General features: G+C 37.3%; 1 protein-coding gene across 5 annotated transcripts in view; it reads left to right on the top strand.

The window, feature by feature from the left end:
• Positions 1-19,207, top strand: part of SVIL (supervillin) — a 67,732-nt gene that overhangs the window by 25,253 nt on the left and 23,272 nt on the right. For all 5 annotated transcript variants that reach the window (XM_026060033.1, XM_026060035.1, XM_026060032.1 and 2 more), the window contains 3 exons: positions 2,562-3,048; positions 4,643-4,862; positions 10,358-10,490. In XM_026060033.1, the coding sequence (XP_025915818.1) occupies positions 2,562-3,048; positions 4,643-4,862; positions 10,358-10,490 (840 nt within the window). The remainder of the gene's footprint in view (positions 1-2,561; positions 3,049-4,642; positions 4,863-10,357; positions 10,491-19,207) is intronic.

Genomic DNA, 19,207 nt, shown 5'->3' with positions numbered 1-19,207 from the left:
CTTTCCTTCCCTCCTCCTCCTTTCCTTCCCTCCTCCTTCAGTATAAAATGCCATAACAGCTGGCCTTTCCTTTGCTCTGAGCTACATACTGGGGTCTTGACATACTCGCAGGAAAAAGCTTGTCAGGAAGCAGTCTTCTGACATTGAGGAACAACATCCTCTAAAATGTTCGTGTTTCATTGATGTGTTTTTCCTTTTTAAGTAATTTAAGGGTATATTGTCTTCCTGATGTTGTACCTTTCATAGTGTCTGTTGCTTCCTGTGGACTATTGCATGTCTTCTAAAAGAAATTTCCTAACCAAAAGGATAAAAACTGTGACACACCTCATTGTGGTTTATATATATTTTGGGGAAATTTTGGAGCTTTGCCATGTGCCTCTTTATGACACTTTCCTGAAAGCATTGTATATTTCTATTACTAATCAGGACATTATTCTGCCCCTTTCTTCTAGAAGGGGACATGGAGACCTTTTTTCAAAAGCAGAATTTCTTGTGAATTTCTGAAATTCACAGTTGAAATGATTTAACTTGTGCAGTGGAGTTGATCTTCCTTTTCTATGCTGTAATCCTTCATATTATTGGAACAGCAAAGGAATGCCTTTTTAGTGAAGTTCAAGCATAAAATGGGCAAGCAATGGTCTTTCAAAGCTGATGTTCACAACAGCAGAAACATGAGTCCCTTAGTATTGCATCTTTAAAAGGAAAATTACTTTAATAGTGAAACACAACTCCAGGTCATGTTCTGTTTCTAGGGAGTTGAATCAGTGTGTTAGGAAACTCCTACCCTTTTCCTACCGTATTCTCCATTTGTGATGATACATTTTCCATACAACAGTAGAACTGTGTGTGAGAAGGCAGGATTTCTTTGATATTGGTGCAAAGCTGCACAGATATATAATTCTCCTTAATTTACTTAAGCAAAGTGGTAGTAAATGTTTGGCATATTAAGACTTCAAGAATCTAATTTCCATTCACTTTCCACACACTACCTACTGTTGTAGCCTAGAATCTTTAATGACTGTGTCACTGGCTTGTTTTGGGGCCAGGAAAGTGATTAACAGAAATGTGTTGAAACAGATGGGAGAGAAGCCAGTGATAGTCACATTAGTCTGTCAGGCTTTTGCAGGAAGAACTTGCACTTCAAGCAGGGATACGCAGAGGAAGTATGATTTGTCATTTCTTTCTGAGCCTAGCAAAAGTGTCACCTCTGAACAGAGTAGGGTGGGAATGTATTTGCAAAAAGACTTTCTGTAGCGAAATGTGCGTTTGGAGTGTTGGGGTTTAGTTATAGTTTTTCTAGGAAGAAACAAAGGAAAAAGCTATCAAAGTAGATAACTAGGGGTGTATTACCAAAATGAATAATTGGAAATGTAAATATCTGCTAATTAAAGCTAAAATGCCCTTGCTGATCTYCTCTACATCTCTAATTCTGATAGATGCGATGGAACAAGAGTAAACTGGTAACTATTTTCTTTACATTTCTCTGGAATCTTTGAGCTAGTGTAATAGTCTTTGTTCTGCTTTCCATTTTGTTTAACGTATAACTGTTTTGTCCACATTTTATGGAATTTGCATGTGCATCTTCAGTTTACATTTGATTTGGTCCTACTTCTGGGAATTTGTCTATTGCTTTTGCATGCTGTTCACTAGCCCTGCAGTTTAAGAAAACCAAAAAACAAACAAAAAAAACATCCTGATTTGTATGAAGGCATGTTTGGCAATCCCTTGTGCAGCCTTTCTTCTTTGAGAAGATGAAGCCAAGCTCTGTATTTCAGAAAAATTTGGAATCTTAATTGTCTCTAAGAAAACTATTTTAAAATTAGTGTGTTAGATGAGTAGAAAATAGTTGTTCCCCTGTAGCAGCCAGCAAAGCAAATTTAAAGGGTGTGTGTGGTTTTTTTTTTAATACTACTTAGAATTCAAGTACTGTGTGTTGCTCAGAGGTGCATGAGGCAGCAAATGTTTGATATTTGAAAAAGTTTTAGTTTAACAGTCCTGTGTGAAGGTGATTTATATGGCCAAACTGTCATGAAAGTCTTCCCAATGTAAGAGAACACAGAGCAGAGTTTCTCTCTGGTGCTGAGCTAGCTCCAAAACTGGAAGCTGCATAACCATATCAGAGCAGAGCTGTGCCAAAGCTGATTATCCCTGCTGTGATGCAGAGTTGATTAGCCTGGGCACATGGCCTGTCATCCTGTGTCTGGAACCTGAACTAATTCCTTTGCCCAGTGCTGTGCACTGCCATGTCAGTATAAACCTTTTCATGGAGTTTGACACAACGTCGTATAGCATGCTACACCTATGTCCTTTGTTACGAAAGATGTTGCTGTTTGTGCGCAGTTGTTTCTTCCTTGGGTGGAACCATCCAATCTGCTGCCAAATTATGGGGGCATTGCTGATACCCTCATCTATTTCTGGTGTGTATTGGTAGAGCACTCTTCGTATAGAAGCACATCTCTTGCCCTGAAGAACTTATGTGATAGACTGTTTGGGGGAACTGATGATTTCAGAATTCTTCAAGTCTTATTTTTATTTGTTGTTGTTGTTGTTGTTGTTCATAGGTGCAAAATGAAAGTGGAAAACTTACTCCCCTGTCAGCTACAGCTGTAACATCAGTTTCAACAATGGCCTCTGCCGTTTCTCCGCTGTACGCTGGAGATCTGCATGTGAAGCCAGTGAGTGATGGAAGCGTGAGCGCTGCCCCAAAAGCTGATCAGAGATTCCACCCCTCAGCAGAAAACACAGACTCTTCAGGGAAGCACATGCTGAAGTCAGAACAGTGGCAGCCCTCAATGGAAGCACTAGAAAGCAAAAGAGCATCAAAGAAGCACAAAGAAGACAGAAAGAGGTTTCTAGCACATGAAGCTAATGAAATTACAAAGTACAGCTCCTTTGAGGAAGAAACCATACATCCTGTTCCTGAAAAAACAGGGGACTACCATAAAGAGACAACATACAGCTTCCTGAGGAAGGGCAGTATGGAACTGTTTAGTCCACAAGCACTTTTTCAGTCTCTTGAACAGAAGGAATTTGATACTGGTATGCAGGGTAAGTGGGAAGTCAAAGAAGAATATTCCTTTGAAGAAAAGATGGATTTGGAGAGTGTTATGAAAAGCAAGGCTTTGTAAAGAGGTGCAGACTTGCTCTTAGAGTAGTATAGATCAGCAAACACCAGTGGTCTTTCTTGTTTAAGCATCTTGGCGTTTCAAGCATTATGAAGACTAATTATTTTTTCTTTAACACTGTTTAGAGGTAGCGATAGGCCTGTGGAATCTTAAGTTTTGCAAGTATAGTTTTTTCTTACTCATTCTTTTAACTCCTGAGCTTTTAAAGATGGCTCAATTTTTTTCAAATTTTCTTACACAGAAAGAGGTCATATTGTGTGCTGGAGTTAAGATTTATCCCTTCCTCTTCTCTTCCCCCTGTTCTTCAGAATGCTGAACAAGCTGAAATTGCTGTTCTGGATAAAGTGTCTGGATTTGCTTTTAATTGTTACCTTCTTGTGTGTATATAGTTATATTACGCRTTAACTACAAATGTGTATATGTAGTTAATAATGGATGATTCTCAGATTATGAATTTTTCAYTACTACTGTATTTTCTCTTCAATGTTGTGACAAAATTTAAAGCAAGTCATTCTCAAAGCAGTTATTTCTATACCCATAGTGWAATTCAAATTTAGATTAAGTAAACTCACCCACCTTTATTTAAAATGCTTTGGAAATAATCTTAGTGATTATTAGTGAACTTAGTTATCACACAAAGCCTTCCATTCTGTTAAGTTTAGAAGGCTTTTGTATTGGCTTCTGTTTTATTATGATGGGGTACAGGACCAGAGTATCCTATGGTGCTAGAAATATTTTTGCTTTCATCCTCTGTAGTTAACTTATGTTGAGGTTAAATTGTCTCAGAAAAGGAGCAGGGAGGAAGGTATAGATCTGTCTGCATTTCTCAAAAGCAGTGTGCATTCTATCCAATTAAACCTCTGTGACTGTAGGGGAGGCAAAGACAGGGATAAAATAGGAGCAGTTGTGCATTAGACCTGTGTTGTGGTCGTAAAATTTCAGAAAGAAAAATGCATTCCATATATTCCATTAAGGATAATGCTGTAAYGTTGAGTTCATCTTTCATCAAGGCACATTTTCCTGCATTTTTATTGCTGCATTTAAAAATAAATAAACTCTCTTAGAAAATAAGAACTGTATTAAATTGTTAAATATTCTGCTATCATGCTACTTATGCACTGCTTTACCTGCAAGTTAATTTCTTTTCTAAATTTTGTATCTGCTTCTCTTCCCCCTACTTTTTGGTCACCTCTTTTTCTTCCATCCATTCACGTTCCTGTTGTGACAACAGGAGCAGGAGTTTGTGCCTGGTCTATATGAAGTTTGGAATTTTGTATTGAACATGATACTTTCTGGTTTCATGTGAACTTCAGTAAAAAAAACAGCCAGTCTTTGCAGTGGCTAATATTGAATGATTAACCTTTGTACTCTAGCTCAGCCAGAAATTTTTTGTCTGTTAGGATAGTATGTGATTTGAATGTTTAAAAAACAGATTTGCTTCTTCAGAGTTAGTAATATAAAATATGTTTGATTATAGCACTAAGTGTTAATTCCTCACTTCTCTTTTGAATGGGCAGACCATGTTGAGTCAACTTCTGAGCTCACCAGCGCATCAGCATTGAGGATGGTTTCACAGACTGCAGCTGTGGCATCCTGTAGAATGCAGGAGCTCTCTGAACAATCAGAAGGAAAATTTTGTAAGAATCCCTGTGAGGTGTTTTCTGTTGGAGAGAACAAAGTGCAAACAACTGAGGACGTCCTTGATAATTCCAGCAAAACTATGTCAATTAAGGAAAGGTAATTAGATTTCACTTTTTTGAAATGATCTCTATAAATACAYGTGTAGAGTGATGGTATAAAAAGGAGCTTTCTATCTGTTTCTGAAAAAGCTGAGTAGTGATCATTAGGCTTCATTAGATGTCAAGTACTATCAGCAGAAACATGCAGCTAGTCCGTTTGACATGCTTACAAGGCAGATGGTGAATGAGAATTATCGTTCAAAGGAATTCAGTAATCTGATTTTGAAAGAATAACCTGAATAATCAATAAGTGGTTCAGAAAATGAAAGTAGGAAAAATACATATTATAGTTACATTTGTCCTAATATACTTAATAAACTTCCTCAGGCTCTGTTTTCAATTACAACAGTTATAACGTTTTTTTTAATAGCTGCAGCTTTGCTGCTCTGTGGGAGTAGTCTCTTTTTAATAAGCTCAATACAGGGAGTCTAGAGATTGACTCTGTGATGTTTCCCACCTTACTTTAGAAATATGTTTGCCATTTTGACTTCTGAAAACTTACTGCATAAATTTCAAAGGGTAATAAGTTGGACAAATTTGTGGAAGTGTTAATTTTTTTTCCAACCCAAGATCATTCTAATTTGAAGTGTTCTGTGCTTGTGCAGACAGTTGGGGTTCATGGTTGGATATGACAGCAATAGCTGCAGTAGTAATTGTAAAAGTCATTCTAATTTAATTAAAACTTTGAGAGCAAAAACTCAGACCCAAACTACAAGGGAATTGAGTAGCAGTCCAGTGAGTAGAATTATGATCACTTGCTTCGGGCTGACACGTGGGCCTATTCTTAATTCATTTTTTCTCCAGTGAAAGTAGAATTGATAAATAAAAATAGCTGCTTGCTTAAACTGTCACTGTGTGAAAGTATTCTGTCACTTTGATCAGGTAGATGCAGTAATAGGAACTGCAACCCACTTTTTTTAAACAGGATTCCAAAGTGTCGTTCTTAAATTCACATATTTCTAGGACATGTGAGAGTTATCCTCATTTTTTAACATTCTTCCCCTTCCTCTTTTCCCTTTAATGAAAGAGAGAGTGAGAAGGGCAGGGTTGCAGCTAGAACAGCTATACAGACTTATTCCCCTTTCTGAAGGATGTACTTTTTTTTCCAGCTTACTGGGTGGGGTTTTCTTGTTTGTTTGTTTTGAAGCTACCTTTTTTGACTTCTGTAAATAGGTCAAATTTTTGGACAGGTAAGACTTAAGTCCAGTAACTTCTGCATTGTGAGTGGTAAATGATCTGCCTTCCCTGACTCTGGTGGGGAAAAAGAGGTTAGGGGGAAGGGGAGATCCAAGCATTAGTAGCTGTCTCAGTCCTAAATTTAATGGTTCAATTCAATTGGTCTCCTGAACTGATTTTAAAGACTGTCCATCTAGATATCCAGTCTAGAATCACTCTAGTTAGGCCTCCAAGACTGTCTAGTCAGTCCCAAAGCCAACACAGGAAAATGCCTATTCTCTTGTCAGGAATTTGGATGTTCTGATTCCCAAACATCTGTAAATGGCAGAGCTGGTATCAAAATGTATTAGTCTTCCAGAATACCACAGTGGTCTACTTCTTGGCCCAGAATTTAAAAAAAAAAAAAAAAAAAAAAAAAAAAAAAAAAACCTACAACCAGTCATATTCTTTTGCTTAGCTGTAGCTGATGCCAAGTATTCATAAACCTCAAAGAACATTTCTGCTAAAGATTAACTATTACACTTTGGATTTCTTTTTTCCTTTTACGTTCACTAATTCATCTTCCCATCCAGTGGATTTTGCTGGCTGTGTCAGACATTCTTTCACCTTACAGAAGAACAGCTTTTCCACAGATGTAACGATACTTGGGCAGGATACATACATGCTGATCTGGATGAAAGTGATTTTCCACAAAGACTTATTTCACTGAAGTAATATGATCCTTGTGGAGTGAGTGCATACCTGGTATTCTCAGAATTACCTATATTGTATGGAAGAATGAAAAATCATGATTTTCAAGGAAGATAACTAAATATTGCTCAGGCTTGCTATCACAGGCTAAATATTATCTCTGCATTCTCAGTCAAGTAAAATTGTTCTGCTTAAAACACTCTTAGTTGAAAATATGAAAAAGGGTAAAATATTTAAAACTTGGTAGTGAATGGAAGCTTCTTTAACCCTTGCTTCATTTTACAGGTGTCCTCTCTTCTGCCAATATGCAGCCTGGAAGTGAAAGGGAGCAAAGGCTCATATCTCTGAATAGTTCAGGCTGTATTCTGTTTTCAGCAGCCAGTGATAATATTGCCAATCCACTGATGTGTTACATATCATGGTGGAAACCTTTTTCTAATTGTCTTGTATTCAGCCAGAGAAACAGGGAGTTTGGGAGATGCCTTCAGGAAGAGAAAAGTATTGGAGGATTTCATATGGAGTGTCAGTTGTGTATAACTGCCTGTCTCTGTACATTCACGGAGACAAAGCTGCTGGAAGGCCTCCCTATCCACTCTTGTTGGGAAGTGAGCTATATGTCACGGTCGCCATTGTCAAAAGTTACAGATATCTCTCTTAACTGGTGGACCTCCAACCTCTGTTCATCAGGAAGAGCCCGGCCTAAACTATTAATTTTCAACCTTTTCTGATACATGGATGGCAGAACAAGACTTTCTGGTATAGGCTAGACTCCAATATAGTGAATTTATGCACTCTGACGGTTGGCTTCCTTTTTGCAGTTACTTCGCTCACATTGGCCTCCAAGATTTATGAAGGACATGTGAAAGCAACTGGCTGTGGCGTATGTGTGAAAGCCAAGCCTGTGTCCAGTTTAACACATTTCAAGGATAGCACTAGCAGCTAAGATACTACAATATTACCACAGAAAAAGATTTGTCACTTGTCTTTTTTTGCCTGGATTCTTGCCAAAGCCTTTAATACAGCACTCCTAATTTAAGCAAAATCATTGTTTAATTTTTGCTTGTATTTCAGTAATCCAACATTTTGCCTCCACTGTGAAAGTTTTTTGCATTGACCCCATCCTGATGCTTCTGGGATTATGATCATTCTATCTCAGTAGCAGATGAAAAAAATCTGCAGAGTAAGCTGACACAGATGGACAGATATATATAAAAAGCTTTCTTTCAAGAAAAGACAAAAACTAATTTTTCAGATTGAAAAAGGAAGTTTTGGAGGCAGAGGAGGAAGTAGTATGAATAGAACTGTGAAAGTGAATAATGAATGTTTTTTTCATTATTTATCAGAGGTGAGAAACTACAGGTATGCAATGAAACTAGTAGACAGTAGGCCTTAGATCCAAGGGTTAGACCTAGTAGTTGCCATATTTTTGCACACTTTCCAGAGAATCAACTACTGACTACTGTGTGAGTTAACCTACTGAGCTGGTGGGCTGCCTGCACGATCCAATTCAGCAGTTCTTGCATCTTTATTTATGCAAGATGAGGCCCTCCAATTACTGTTAAGTTAGAGCAGTCTGAATTTATTGCTGTTTCCATGGTTTAAAATAATGTGTTGCTTTAAACAGCAGTGAAGTTTTCAGTTGCGTACTGGGCATATGTATTTCTTTAAGGGGTGATTTCACCACTTGAGACAGCAAATGTGTGGTCTTGTTCTAGGAGCAAATTGTTTTGTTACATATATAAGTGAGGAGTGGAGAACTAGTGTGAATCCAACCTCATGACAGAGGAGAGAAAAAGTCTTCAGAGAGACAGAAGCAGTCTTAGAATTATAGATTTTTTTTTTTTCTTTTCCTGATCAGCCAAGCTGTTTGGGGCAAAGGTCTAGAGCAAATACCCTGCATTAATGTAAGTGTAAGAAAGAGCTTTTTCTGCCTGCTATGCTGAGCAGCTATAGAAGTTTTTAAAAACAAAGCCATCTTAGCCTGAAGCCAACCAAAATGCTATTCATGGCGTACTTTGTGAAGTWTGGAGCAACAAGGCAATGTGAAATGGGCCAGGACTGCCTGGCAGCAGTCAGTTTGGGTGGGAAGAGAGGAAGTAACCGCTGTCTTGAATGCTAACGTTCTTATTGCCATTGTATTCTGTGAATTTACATCATGATTGTTGCATTGTTTTTTGTCTACATTCTTGGTTTTTCTCAAATGACTGCCTTAGAACCAGTTGGTCATCCCTGAATGTGTCAGTAGTGTGGTTGAAGGAAACAGCTGCCTGAAACTTGGTTTCTAGCTAGACCTATGCAGTCTTACAGTTTCCTTCTCCTCATCATTTCAGGACAAGACTTGGTGAGAGGATATCAGTAATCACATCTCTAAAACAAACCTCTATATGTTGTGGTTGGAATAGTTTGCCAACACTTTAACTACTGAACCTGTTCAAACATTAATAGGGATGAGTTTTTGTATAGTCTTTACTGAAATGCTTTAGATAACTTTTTTTTTAATGTAATAAAACTTAACAACTCAAGTAGAATAAAAATTGATTAGTGGAGCAGTGCTACTGTTTGCACAAGCACTACAGATATACTTTTTATGGAATACTCAAAATGATTTCTGAAAGCTAGGAAATTCATATGGATGTGAGTTTCTGAGGGAGGTAAGTTGAAGACCATATCTCTGTGCCCCTTGTATTCCTTGCTGGTTGCCCCTACCCCAAAACTATTCAGCTCAAGGTTTGTAAGGACAAATAGGTTATACTTCCAACAGAATAGAATTATGTGCTGCACCCAGCACAGCCAATCAGCGTCCCTTTGTACTATATTTAGAATTTTGGTCAAGATTAGATGACAGCACTTTTAAAAGATCATGTTGACCTAAGAGACATTACCAATAATCTGCATTTTTAAATATAAGGCATCCTTTAAACTAATTGAATCTCACAGGTAAATTGCTCAGCCGTAGTGTAGTTAGCACTGAGTTAGTGCATTGGTATTACTCTGATTTGTATAATAGCAATGCCCAAGATAAGCAAGGAGATACTGAATGATCAGTCTGATGGTGACCTCAAGTYGCTGGAGTTCTAGTCTGAGCAGAAGTTGCAGAGTTACCATTTGATGCACTTTGAGACCTAATTGGTGGCTAGCTGCTGAATAGACCTCTTCTTTCTCAAATTTTAAAGAAAATATTTTTTTAATCTGTTTTTTTGAGCAATAAATACTATGAGAAGGATTCATCTCATTAACTTTAGACACCTACAGAGTAAGCATTCATATCTGAGCTAGTCCCCCTAAGTGTTTTACAGTCAACAGAAGGGTGAGGGAAATGATTCATCTAACCTATTTGTATGTTTGCTTTAGGATGATCTGCATCATACCCTAGTCTCCCTTGAGTGTATTGACAATTTCTACTACCTGTCTTGGATCTAGATGTCTGTTTTGTATTCCCATTCAATATGTTCAGTAAAGCCATGGTATTTGTGAACTTTATACATGTATGAAATTTAAATAGCTATAGTAAGTGTTAGAAAATATTAGTAACTTTTAGGAACTGTTGAAATGACAAGGGTAGCTTTTGAGGATAATGTTAAAAGTACAGTGTTGAAAGACGCATTGTTGGCATGTTTTTCCTTCTAGGTTGGCATTGTTGAAGAAGAGTGGTGAAGAGGATTGGAAGAGCAGGCTCAGCAAAAAGCAGGAGTATGCAAAAGTGTCTGTCACAGATCGTAGTGCGCARATGCAAGAAGTTGAGCAGCTGTTGAAGAAGAAGGTAACTCTATCCTTSTTAAGAAAAAACACGCTGCTTGAAATGCTACAGCTTTGAAGATGCATCCAACTAGACAGGCATGCCTAATATTAGCTACTAGCTCCTGCTATTCCTCTTGTTGTCGGGCTTGTTTAAAAAACAATTTTCCCGTCATGAGAGCCCTTTAAATGAAAATATGACTTTGCTGTCTTGGTACCTAAAATATTAGTTAGAGGGTCTTACATCAGCAGAAATAAACAGTAAGTGGTCTTATAGGCCTTCTGGAGCTTACAGGTATAATGACTGAACACCCCCCCCACACACTATATATATATATATATATATATATATATATATATATATATATATATAAAAATTGATTTAAGATTTTAAGTTTGGGTGTTTTTTTGGTACGGGTGAGCTTGTAAAAATTTCACATTACTGAAGCTGTCATCTCTGTGTACATACTCCTTCCCTCCTCCCTCCACCATAATTTTGGCTCCTAGGAACACTGAGTAAATGCAGGTACCTGAGCATYTATGAGTTACTTGGTTTTTGTTTATCTTACATGGTCTTTGCTGTTTGTGGATAGCCAGAACTATCTGGACTACAATTTTGTCCGTCTTGTCAGTGTTAAGGAATGGAGCGGGAGATGGGTAGAAAGGTATGAAGGAGAGGGAAGTCTGTGCTGTTAGCACACTCTGGCTGTGTCTATACATCAGTAAGTTGTGTGGCCCAGTAGAGCAGAACAGTTAGTGTTGAGGACCTGGTATCCATGCAGTACTATCTAGGGGAGTTTTGCTTCAGACTAAATCCAATCTGCTTCTGTGGCCTGACTGCCAGTCAGCAGCTGTAGTGTTACATGGGGTCCAGCAGTGCACTTTGAGACTTAGTCTCTTCCAAAAGTCTGTGCGCTCCAAGACTGCTCTGCAATGTGGACCAAACCACAGTAACTGAGAATGACCAGGAGATATGCTTCAAAAGGGTATTCCTGTTTTAAACTGAAGGACTAATGAAAACTTGCCTCTTCTCCAGAGTCTAGTATTTTGAAAGTGATAGTATCAGATAAAATTTGCTGTTCTAAAAACCTTTAATTTGAAGGGATGCTTGCATAGAGGACGAGTGAAGATGAAGCTTGTTTTATAAATTTTACTGGTGAAGACAGTAATCTTTGGATCTAATCATTTAGTTGTGGAAATGCTGCTTCCATTAAATAGTTAGTATAGGTAAGCAGACAATAACAGAAGGTTTCCTTGTTCCATCAGTGTATGACAAGTAAAGAGTTGTTACACAGTCTGTTGTTATCGAGGATAATCTCTGTGCCTGAACATATGACTCATCAATGGTGGCGTGTTAACTGTAGAGAAAAATGAGAAAATGGATTTTGAAGTTTGCTTTGTGGGTTTGGGGTTTTGCTTTGATTTTTGCCATGTGGACTCGGTCAAAAAAGTTTCTAGCAGTTCCTAGTTTGAAGATGTCCTAAAGCAAACAGTTTCAGTGAGGAAAGCAAAATTGCAGTCACACTTTTAACAGACCAGTCTCCAAAATGACAACTGTTGAAATCAGATTACAGATGTTCTCCACCTAAAGACAATGGGGTTGAGCAAAAAGCTTTAAGCAGCTGTCAAGAAGGCAGAGACAAAACCTTTGTTCTCTCTGCTCCCCAGCACCCGTATCTTCCCTGCTCTGATAGCATGTGCAGCAACTTCAACTCAGCATAGCATAAGTTAGGCTTTTAAAGCAAGTAAGAGAGCATGAAGGGCTTGAAGGGTACAGGCTTTGGTGTAACAGCGCTAGCAGTGGGAGCTTCTGTGATACTCAGTCACCCGCTGTGTTGGGCCACCTTAGCACTTGGATATTTAGAGCCTACACCCAAGGATTTGCATTTCTGCCAAACTGTGGATCTTGGATATATAAGAAAAAAATAACAGTTTTATTAGACACACGGCTTCTTGAACTGTACTGATATTTGTGATGCTGATTCATTGTGTGATACATTAGAAATAATGCAAAGCTTCACTAAGTTGACCAAACTGCTTACAACATGTCATTGTCAGCTGCCCTTAAATCTGAAAATATTATTATTGATATTATTCAAAGTTTCTATATTTTTAAAAGGGCTGTAAGACTGCAATGTACTTTAAAAACTTAGTGCCAGCTGTTGGTGGATTAGCAATGGGAGTGCAAGAATTGTATTGACTACTGTGACTTGAGCAAGTTAAAATACAATTTACACAGGTGGCAGTTATGTGTTGACAGCAAGAGTATATAAACTTCTGTCATACCCTGCTGGTTCAAAATAATGCCTGAAGTTTATTAGTTGCAGTATGTTACTCTTCAGATTAATGTGGTCAGGCACCTTTTTTTATTGTTGTTGTTAAAGAGATTGTCTGATTTGTTTTAGAGGTTTGATTATTGAAGCATAGATATATAAAATAGAAAATGTTAAAGTACATTAGATTTCTTGTAAACCACAAAAGTTGATGCTTATATTCTTTTTACTAAAATAGTTGTGTTAAGTAGTGCTGTCTGGACAGTTCCAGTCAAAATGCTTCTGCACAGTTGTCTGCATGTTGAGATATTTCTCTAAATGTGTTAGTCATTTATATGTGGCTAAACTGTAGAAAAGCCATAAAATTCATGGAAAAGTTGATGGAGCAACTTCAAATGAGGGGGGGGRAAAAAAGGAATAAGGAATTAAATGGTGCAGATGCAGATTTGGGGGAGGGGGGGGATCAAGATTTGCTTGGAGGTCCAGCATCTGTTTTGATGATTGCTACACATAGGAGGAAAGCTTGAAAGCCATGAGACATTTTAAAATTTTCATATGTACAGTACAACATACTTGGACAATTCATAGAATAGCTCTAACATCAATGGAACAATTGTGCGCTGTCCAGCTGAATAACTAAGATAAATGTCTTGGAAAAAATTGCATTTTATTTGGGAAGAATATTTTGGATTTGGTATGTCTGTATTCATCATCTTAAGTTGGATGGAAGTTTAGTGACTTCCAGGTTTTGTTTCCTGGGTGGAAAAATTAGCTAACTTTAAAATCCTTCCTTAGTATCAAAACACTGAGATTTACTGGAGTGAAAATTCCTATTTTACGGTCAGACATTTTTAACAGACTCCCTGATTAATGTCATTACCAGCTGCACTGCAGTAGCATTAAAGCAGTGAATGACATTTGAAATGCACTTAATCTTGTAGCAAACTCATATTGTAACTCAGTACTGGTGTTAAACACATTTGTACTAGGGTTGAACAGTCAATTCAAATTACTCTGGAGATGAAGCATATAAAATTTTGATAGTGGTAAGCCCTTAAAAAGTGACCTTTAGGCAAAATATTAGTCTTTCTGTACATAGTTTTATCTCAATTACATATATGGCATCTACTATATTCTTGTATCCAGTTCTAATCAAAGCCCGAGCTGTAATGATTAGGCTTTGTTTTGAGCAATTCTCTAATGAACTGCACTTTCTAACATTCTGTGCAATGTTTCTTGTTTGCTTTAACATATAGGAAGAAAGAAGAATTATAGATGATAATGCCATGGCAAATTCACCTTTGCTGCATGCTATGGGCTTAGCATTTCCCTCCAAATACCTTTTGAGTTTCTATTCCAGTTTTAGCAAGCATTCCTTCATTTTATCTAGAAAGCAGATGATTTGTTATTTAGTAGGGACTGATTAAACTTGCAGCAGAAATATTAATGTTAGGGTTGACATGGTTCATCAATTTAGTGGCACATGAAAGCAAAGACAAAAAATATATATATATCAGCATATGAAAAGTGCATCTTCTGCCTGTGCAGTTTAGTTTTGCGTTGAGTTGTAGTGATACTGTTACTAACTTAGGTAATTCCTGCATGGAATGGTTTTGGTAAACATACTGTTGCGTTATGAAAACATTTTTTCATCTCTGGCTTTTCAGTAGGGAAAACATTTCTAGAAGATTAAAAGAGTGGGATTTGCTTCATTTTAAGAAATTAAGGGGAGAGGGGTTATTTCTTTCCCCCATCTCCATTTCTGGCAAACAAATTCTCTTTTCACTCTAATTCTTTTGCTTTGCTTCTGTCCTTGTCATAGGAACCTGTATATGCTTCTACTTATTCTCCTGCTATACCTGCTGTCTATAAATTTCATCCTTTTCTACCCATTAATCAGGTGAGCAAATGTCTGCATATTTTAAATGTTCTTACTTGAAATTGTTGAGCATTTTGACTTAGGGAATTAATCATCCCCTTAATTGATTAGTCAGCTTAGAAAATGCTGTTTTTAAAAAATGTAGTATTATACACTATGTTGTGTACTGTCTTTCAGTGTATATTCTGGTAGTGTTTCTCTTATATGCACTTTTCATAAAAGTAACCCTCTGTTAGACTATATAGATAAGAAATTAAATCAAGGAGATACTGTTGCACTCATTATAGCACTGAGAACTTGAAATTGTTTTAAAAGGATATACAAAAGGAATAATATGTAACTGCTCATCTTTTCTTTCAGAATAAAATGCTATGTACCCTGCCTTCTCTTTAAGGGATGCACATGTACAAGTATAAGTCATAAAATCATTAATTTTCTGAACAAACAAAGCAAGTTCCTTTTGTTCAGAGGAGACTTTCCTACAGTGCTTTTCCTTAGTCCCTGCCTGAAGGACACTTGCCTTGGCATATCCTGCTTCTATTCTCTGAATCTCCCACCTTCCTGATTCTCTCTCTCCCTTCCTTTTTAAGGTCTGTAGTGCTAGTTTGAGAGAATCAAGCCCTCTGATCTCTGATGAACRTGCTCCTTGGAGATGGAGGGTGAAACACAGTGCAAACTTTCTGTTTAATTATTGGAGGGAGGAGTGAGACAGAAAATGACATTGCGTTCTAAGACGCACGTTCCCAAAGCAACTTGCAGTAACGGAGCTGAACTGTGCTTTTGCTTGGGAATAGAGTTCTGCTGCTGTTCTAGTATACCACAGAAAAGCTGCACGTCAGGTTTTCCTTGAAATCATGCCCTTACTTCTGCAATTCCATCCTCAAACAATTTGAAGAACTTATTTCTCATGATTTAATTTTTGTAAATGTAAAATAACTTGCTTTTTTCAGCTAGCTACCTAAGAAAGTTAGCATTTTGGCTAGCGTGGATAGTAGTAATGAATCCAATGGGCAGTTACTCACTGCTAGAACAGAGGGGGATGATGATGGCAGGAGACTACTTAGAATTACGATAAAGCTTTTTGACCACTGATGTTTACCTTTTCCACATTCTCACAAATAACTATGGAAGTAAAAGACCTTTTATTCTGAATTTTTTTTACTAAAAATTAAATTTGGGGCTAGCAACTGAGATGTGTTGGTGTTACCTCTTCTCTGTAAGCTCTGAATTTAGTATAGCTTTATTACTATTTGACTTCAGATCACCTATTCATTTTGTTGTGACAGAGTTCGCCAGCTTTRTTTATCTAGAAGGTAAATATACAGTCTAACTTAATTACCTAAGGTCCCTCCAATAGTCAGTGGAGAGACGCAATCCTTCAATGGGCTGTGCATCCTATTTATCTTAAAAGGGAAACAGTTGCCCCCAGAAGTGTTTCTCTTTCCATTGACCATGGTGAGATGCATCCTGACCTCTGTAAACTGCTTCTATCCCAGTGTCCAGGCATACACATATTATTTCTGGCAAGATTAATCTTTCTGTTGTTTGCACTAAACACCAATTGAGTAAAATTAAAAAATAGTGTGTTCAATTTTACTCAGACCACTTTTAGACAGGAAGCTGTGCATTTGCATTTGAATTTTCTGCTTATATCAAGACCCATATAAAGTTGCAGAGGAAAGCAATGCAGTAACTTTCTCTTACTTGTAGAGTTGTTGAATTTTTTGTGTTTTTATCTTAGGAGCCTAAACTAGAGCAGTTCTTTGCATTACAAAGCAAATCAATGTTTTTGGACACCTCTTTTGTATAACTCATAGCATTGGTTTTAAAGGGATTTCCCTTTTGAAAAATACGTTCTTAGTTCTCATTCTTGGTTTCAATTGCCCCAGCTAGGGGCAGGCTTGATCCTCAATGTACAAAACTATGAATTCTCTATTTATTTATTTTTATTATTTTTTTTAAACACAAGCATGCTAACAAATCACTTTGGGTTGTATTTTTTTTGACCTAAAAATTCGACTGGAAGATTGTAGTGCACAAAATGGGGCATTGCCTAGATGTAGGCCACAAAAGCACTCTCAAAAAATGTGCTGCAGTGCTAGAAGAGACCAGGATGATCATCCTACCTAGCCAAGCAATACAAGTAAAAGTAATTCCTTCTCCTAACTATTCCTGCATCAAGTCCGTGATTCTTGCTTAGGCTGAAAACAGATCTTTTAGAAACAGACAATCTTGATTCAAAAACCTTCAGAGTATGGAAAATCCACCACAATGCGAAGTAATTCTTCTTGTGTAATTACTCTCAAAAAAAGTCAGAATGTCATCTGTGATTAAGTCAAATACGTTAAAGAAATCAGAGATAACTGTTAACATATTTAATCATACTTGATCTCATCAAACTTACCATTTTGATTAGACCTGTTTTCCATAATGCCATGTGGAATGGCATTAATTATGCTACTGTGCTTTGATTCTTTATTGATTATGTTGTACAGCTGATCTGCCCATGATTGTCTGGAACAAAACCTGGCTTATGTGACGTGTACTTACCAGCTTCAACGCTACTTCTTCAAAGTATTGTCCCCATCTCAGCTTTTACCAGTCACACAGAATTTTCCATGTATGAAGGTTTTTTTTTTTTTAAATCTGTGCTTGTGTTTGGGGGATTTCCTATGCCACTTATTTCATGTGGTACCAACTCGTCTGACTCTTTTTGTGTTTTAACTTTTGTTTTAGGAATTTATCCTTTGTCTGAAATAATTTGATATAAATGAAAACATGGATGCATTCTTTTCACTGCAAATTACAATATTTCTTTGAATGTAACTACCTTTTTTGCTTAATGAAAAATATATTAGAGTTATTTTATCTTGCTAGTCTTTTATTTGTTCCTGATAAATTAAAATAACTTCTTGCTTTGGCTTTATATTGGTGTCTTTAGCATCCTGTATCAAGAGTTCACATTTCCAAACTTCAGAGTTTATACTTGATCTTATATCTTTCTTGATTTTTCACTTTAAAACTGGACAAGTCTTATTTTTCTCATCCTGTTTTCTCCCAGCCAGAATGTGCTTTAACCAGCTCATTGCTCCAGAAACACTGCCCTTTGGCAAGTGTAAAAGCTTTTTAAACTACTCCTAATTACCAACTATATTTTTGTCTTAAATTCTTTTGACAATTGTGCTGATTAATACTAGTTTTCCAGCTACAGAAATTGTTCTTACTTTAAACACCAACTATACTTTTGTTTTTCATCAAGATTGTTACCACAAATTAAATGGACTTCAGATTGTTTGTATCTTTTCAACTATCACTTTGTTGATTAATAGGGGCATGGGAAAGGTGAGAGTTGTAATGCATTAGGTTGAAGTCTAATGTGGCTTTGCTCTGAATTTTGTGATGTGTGCGCCTAACCTGATTTTTAGGAATTCCAAGGATGTTTTGCCCAATGGAACAGCTTGAAATCCTCCATAAAGCAATGCTTGTTTCTGCATAAGATAGCTACTTACTCTGTTCTGTCCTCTGACAGGCCTCCAGAATTACTCGTGATCTTTCTTATGATTTGTGTGTCGTGATTAATGCACAAGCATTCCAGATCTGTGCCTTCAGAACTTCCAGTAGCTCTGCAGTCCCTGGAGCTTTTGGTAGTCTCTGGAGACAAAAGTTAAACTTAAGCCTCTTTGGACTTTATAATTTTTATTTTTTTATACATAAAATCCCTGACTCTGCTTCTTCCTGCCTCTCCCTTGCTTCCCCCAATGTTGAAATCAAAGCCAACATCCTCGCTAAGTTAGAAGTATGTTTTGTGTATGAAATTCCCCTTTGTGGTTTCAATAAGTATATACCAATTTCCTGCCCAGATCTCCTTCAGTATATTGCTGTGATTCGTTCCACCAGCAGTTCTCACAGAGATGGCTGTACTTCTAACATCAGAATAGGTGCAAACTGGGGAAAGCAAACAGAAATCACTTTAAATATTTTCCTTATTTAAAGCATTCAGAGACTCTTCTAGAAAAGGAATCACTAATTGAATAGACTTGAATCTTGTTATTTATATTGAACATTCAGAGTTCTAGGAAAAACTGAGTGTTTTATCCTGACTGTCATGTCTTGCAGGCATAATGTCTGGCTGCCCAACTATCTTTCATAATAAAGTGAAAGCAGACGTTACTGCAGAAGGCTGGAAGGTGCACAGAGCTAGAGAAGGGAGTGGGGGGGCTCCCGTGTCCTAGTCCCTGTATGAGCCGTTTCTTGGCTTGTCTTTCCTCATCTGGTTGGATGGTGCTCTTGCTAAATGCTGCAACCTAAAAGAAAGTCTTCATTTCAGTGTGTCCCCACTAGCCATGATTTTTCTATAAAGTATTAACCTTGGATTGATTCAGTATTGCCGATTTCAAATATAAGAACACCTGGATGTGTATCTCTTTCTTGTATCTTGAGACTGAGAATAGTATTTACAGAATCACAGAATCGCTGAGGTTGGAAGGGACCTCTGGAGATCATCTAGTCCAACCCCCCTGCTCAAGCAGGGTCACCTAGAGCACATTGCACAGGATTGCATCCAGGCGCGTTTTGAATATCTCCAGAGAA

This window comes from Apteryx rowi, unplaced genomic scaffold (assembly GCF_003343035.1).
Source record: "Apteryx rowi isolate R43461 unplaced genomic scaffold, aptRow1 scaffold_164, whole genome shotgun sequence".
Taxonomy (NCBI): domain Eukaryota; kingdom Metazoa; phylum Chordata; class Aves; order Apterygiformes; family Apterygidae; genus Apteryx; species Apteryx rowi.
This window is presented reverse-complemented; position numbering and strand designations above follow the sequence as displayed.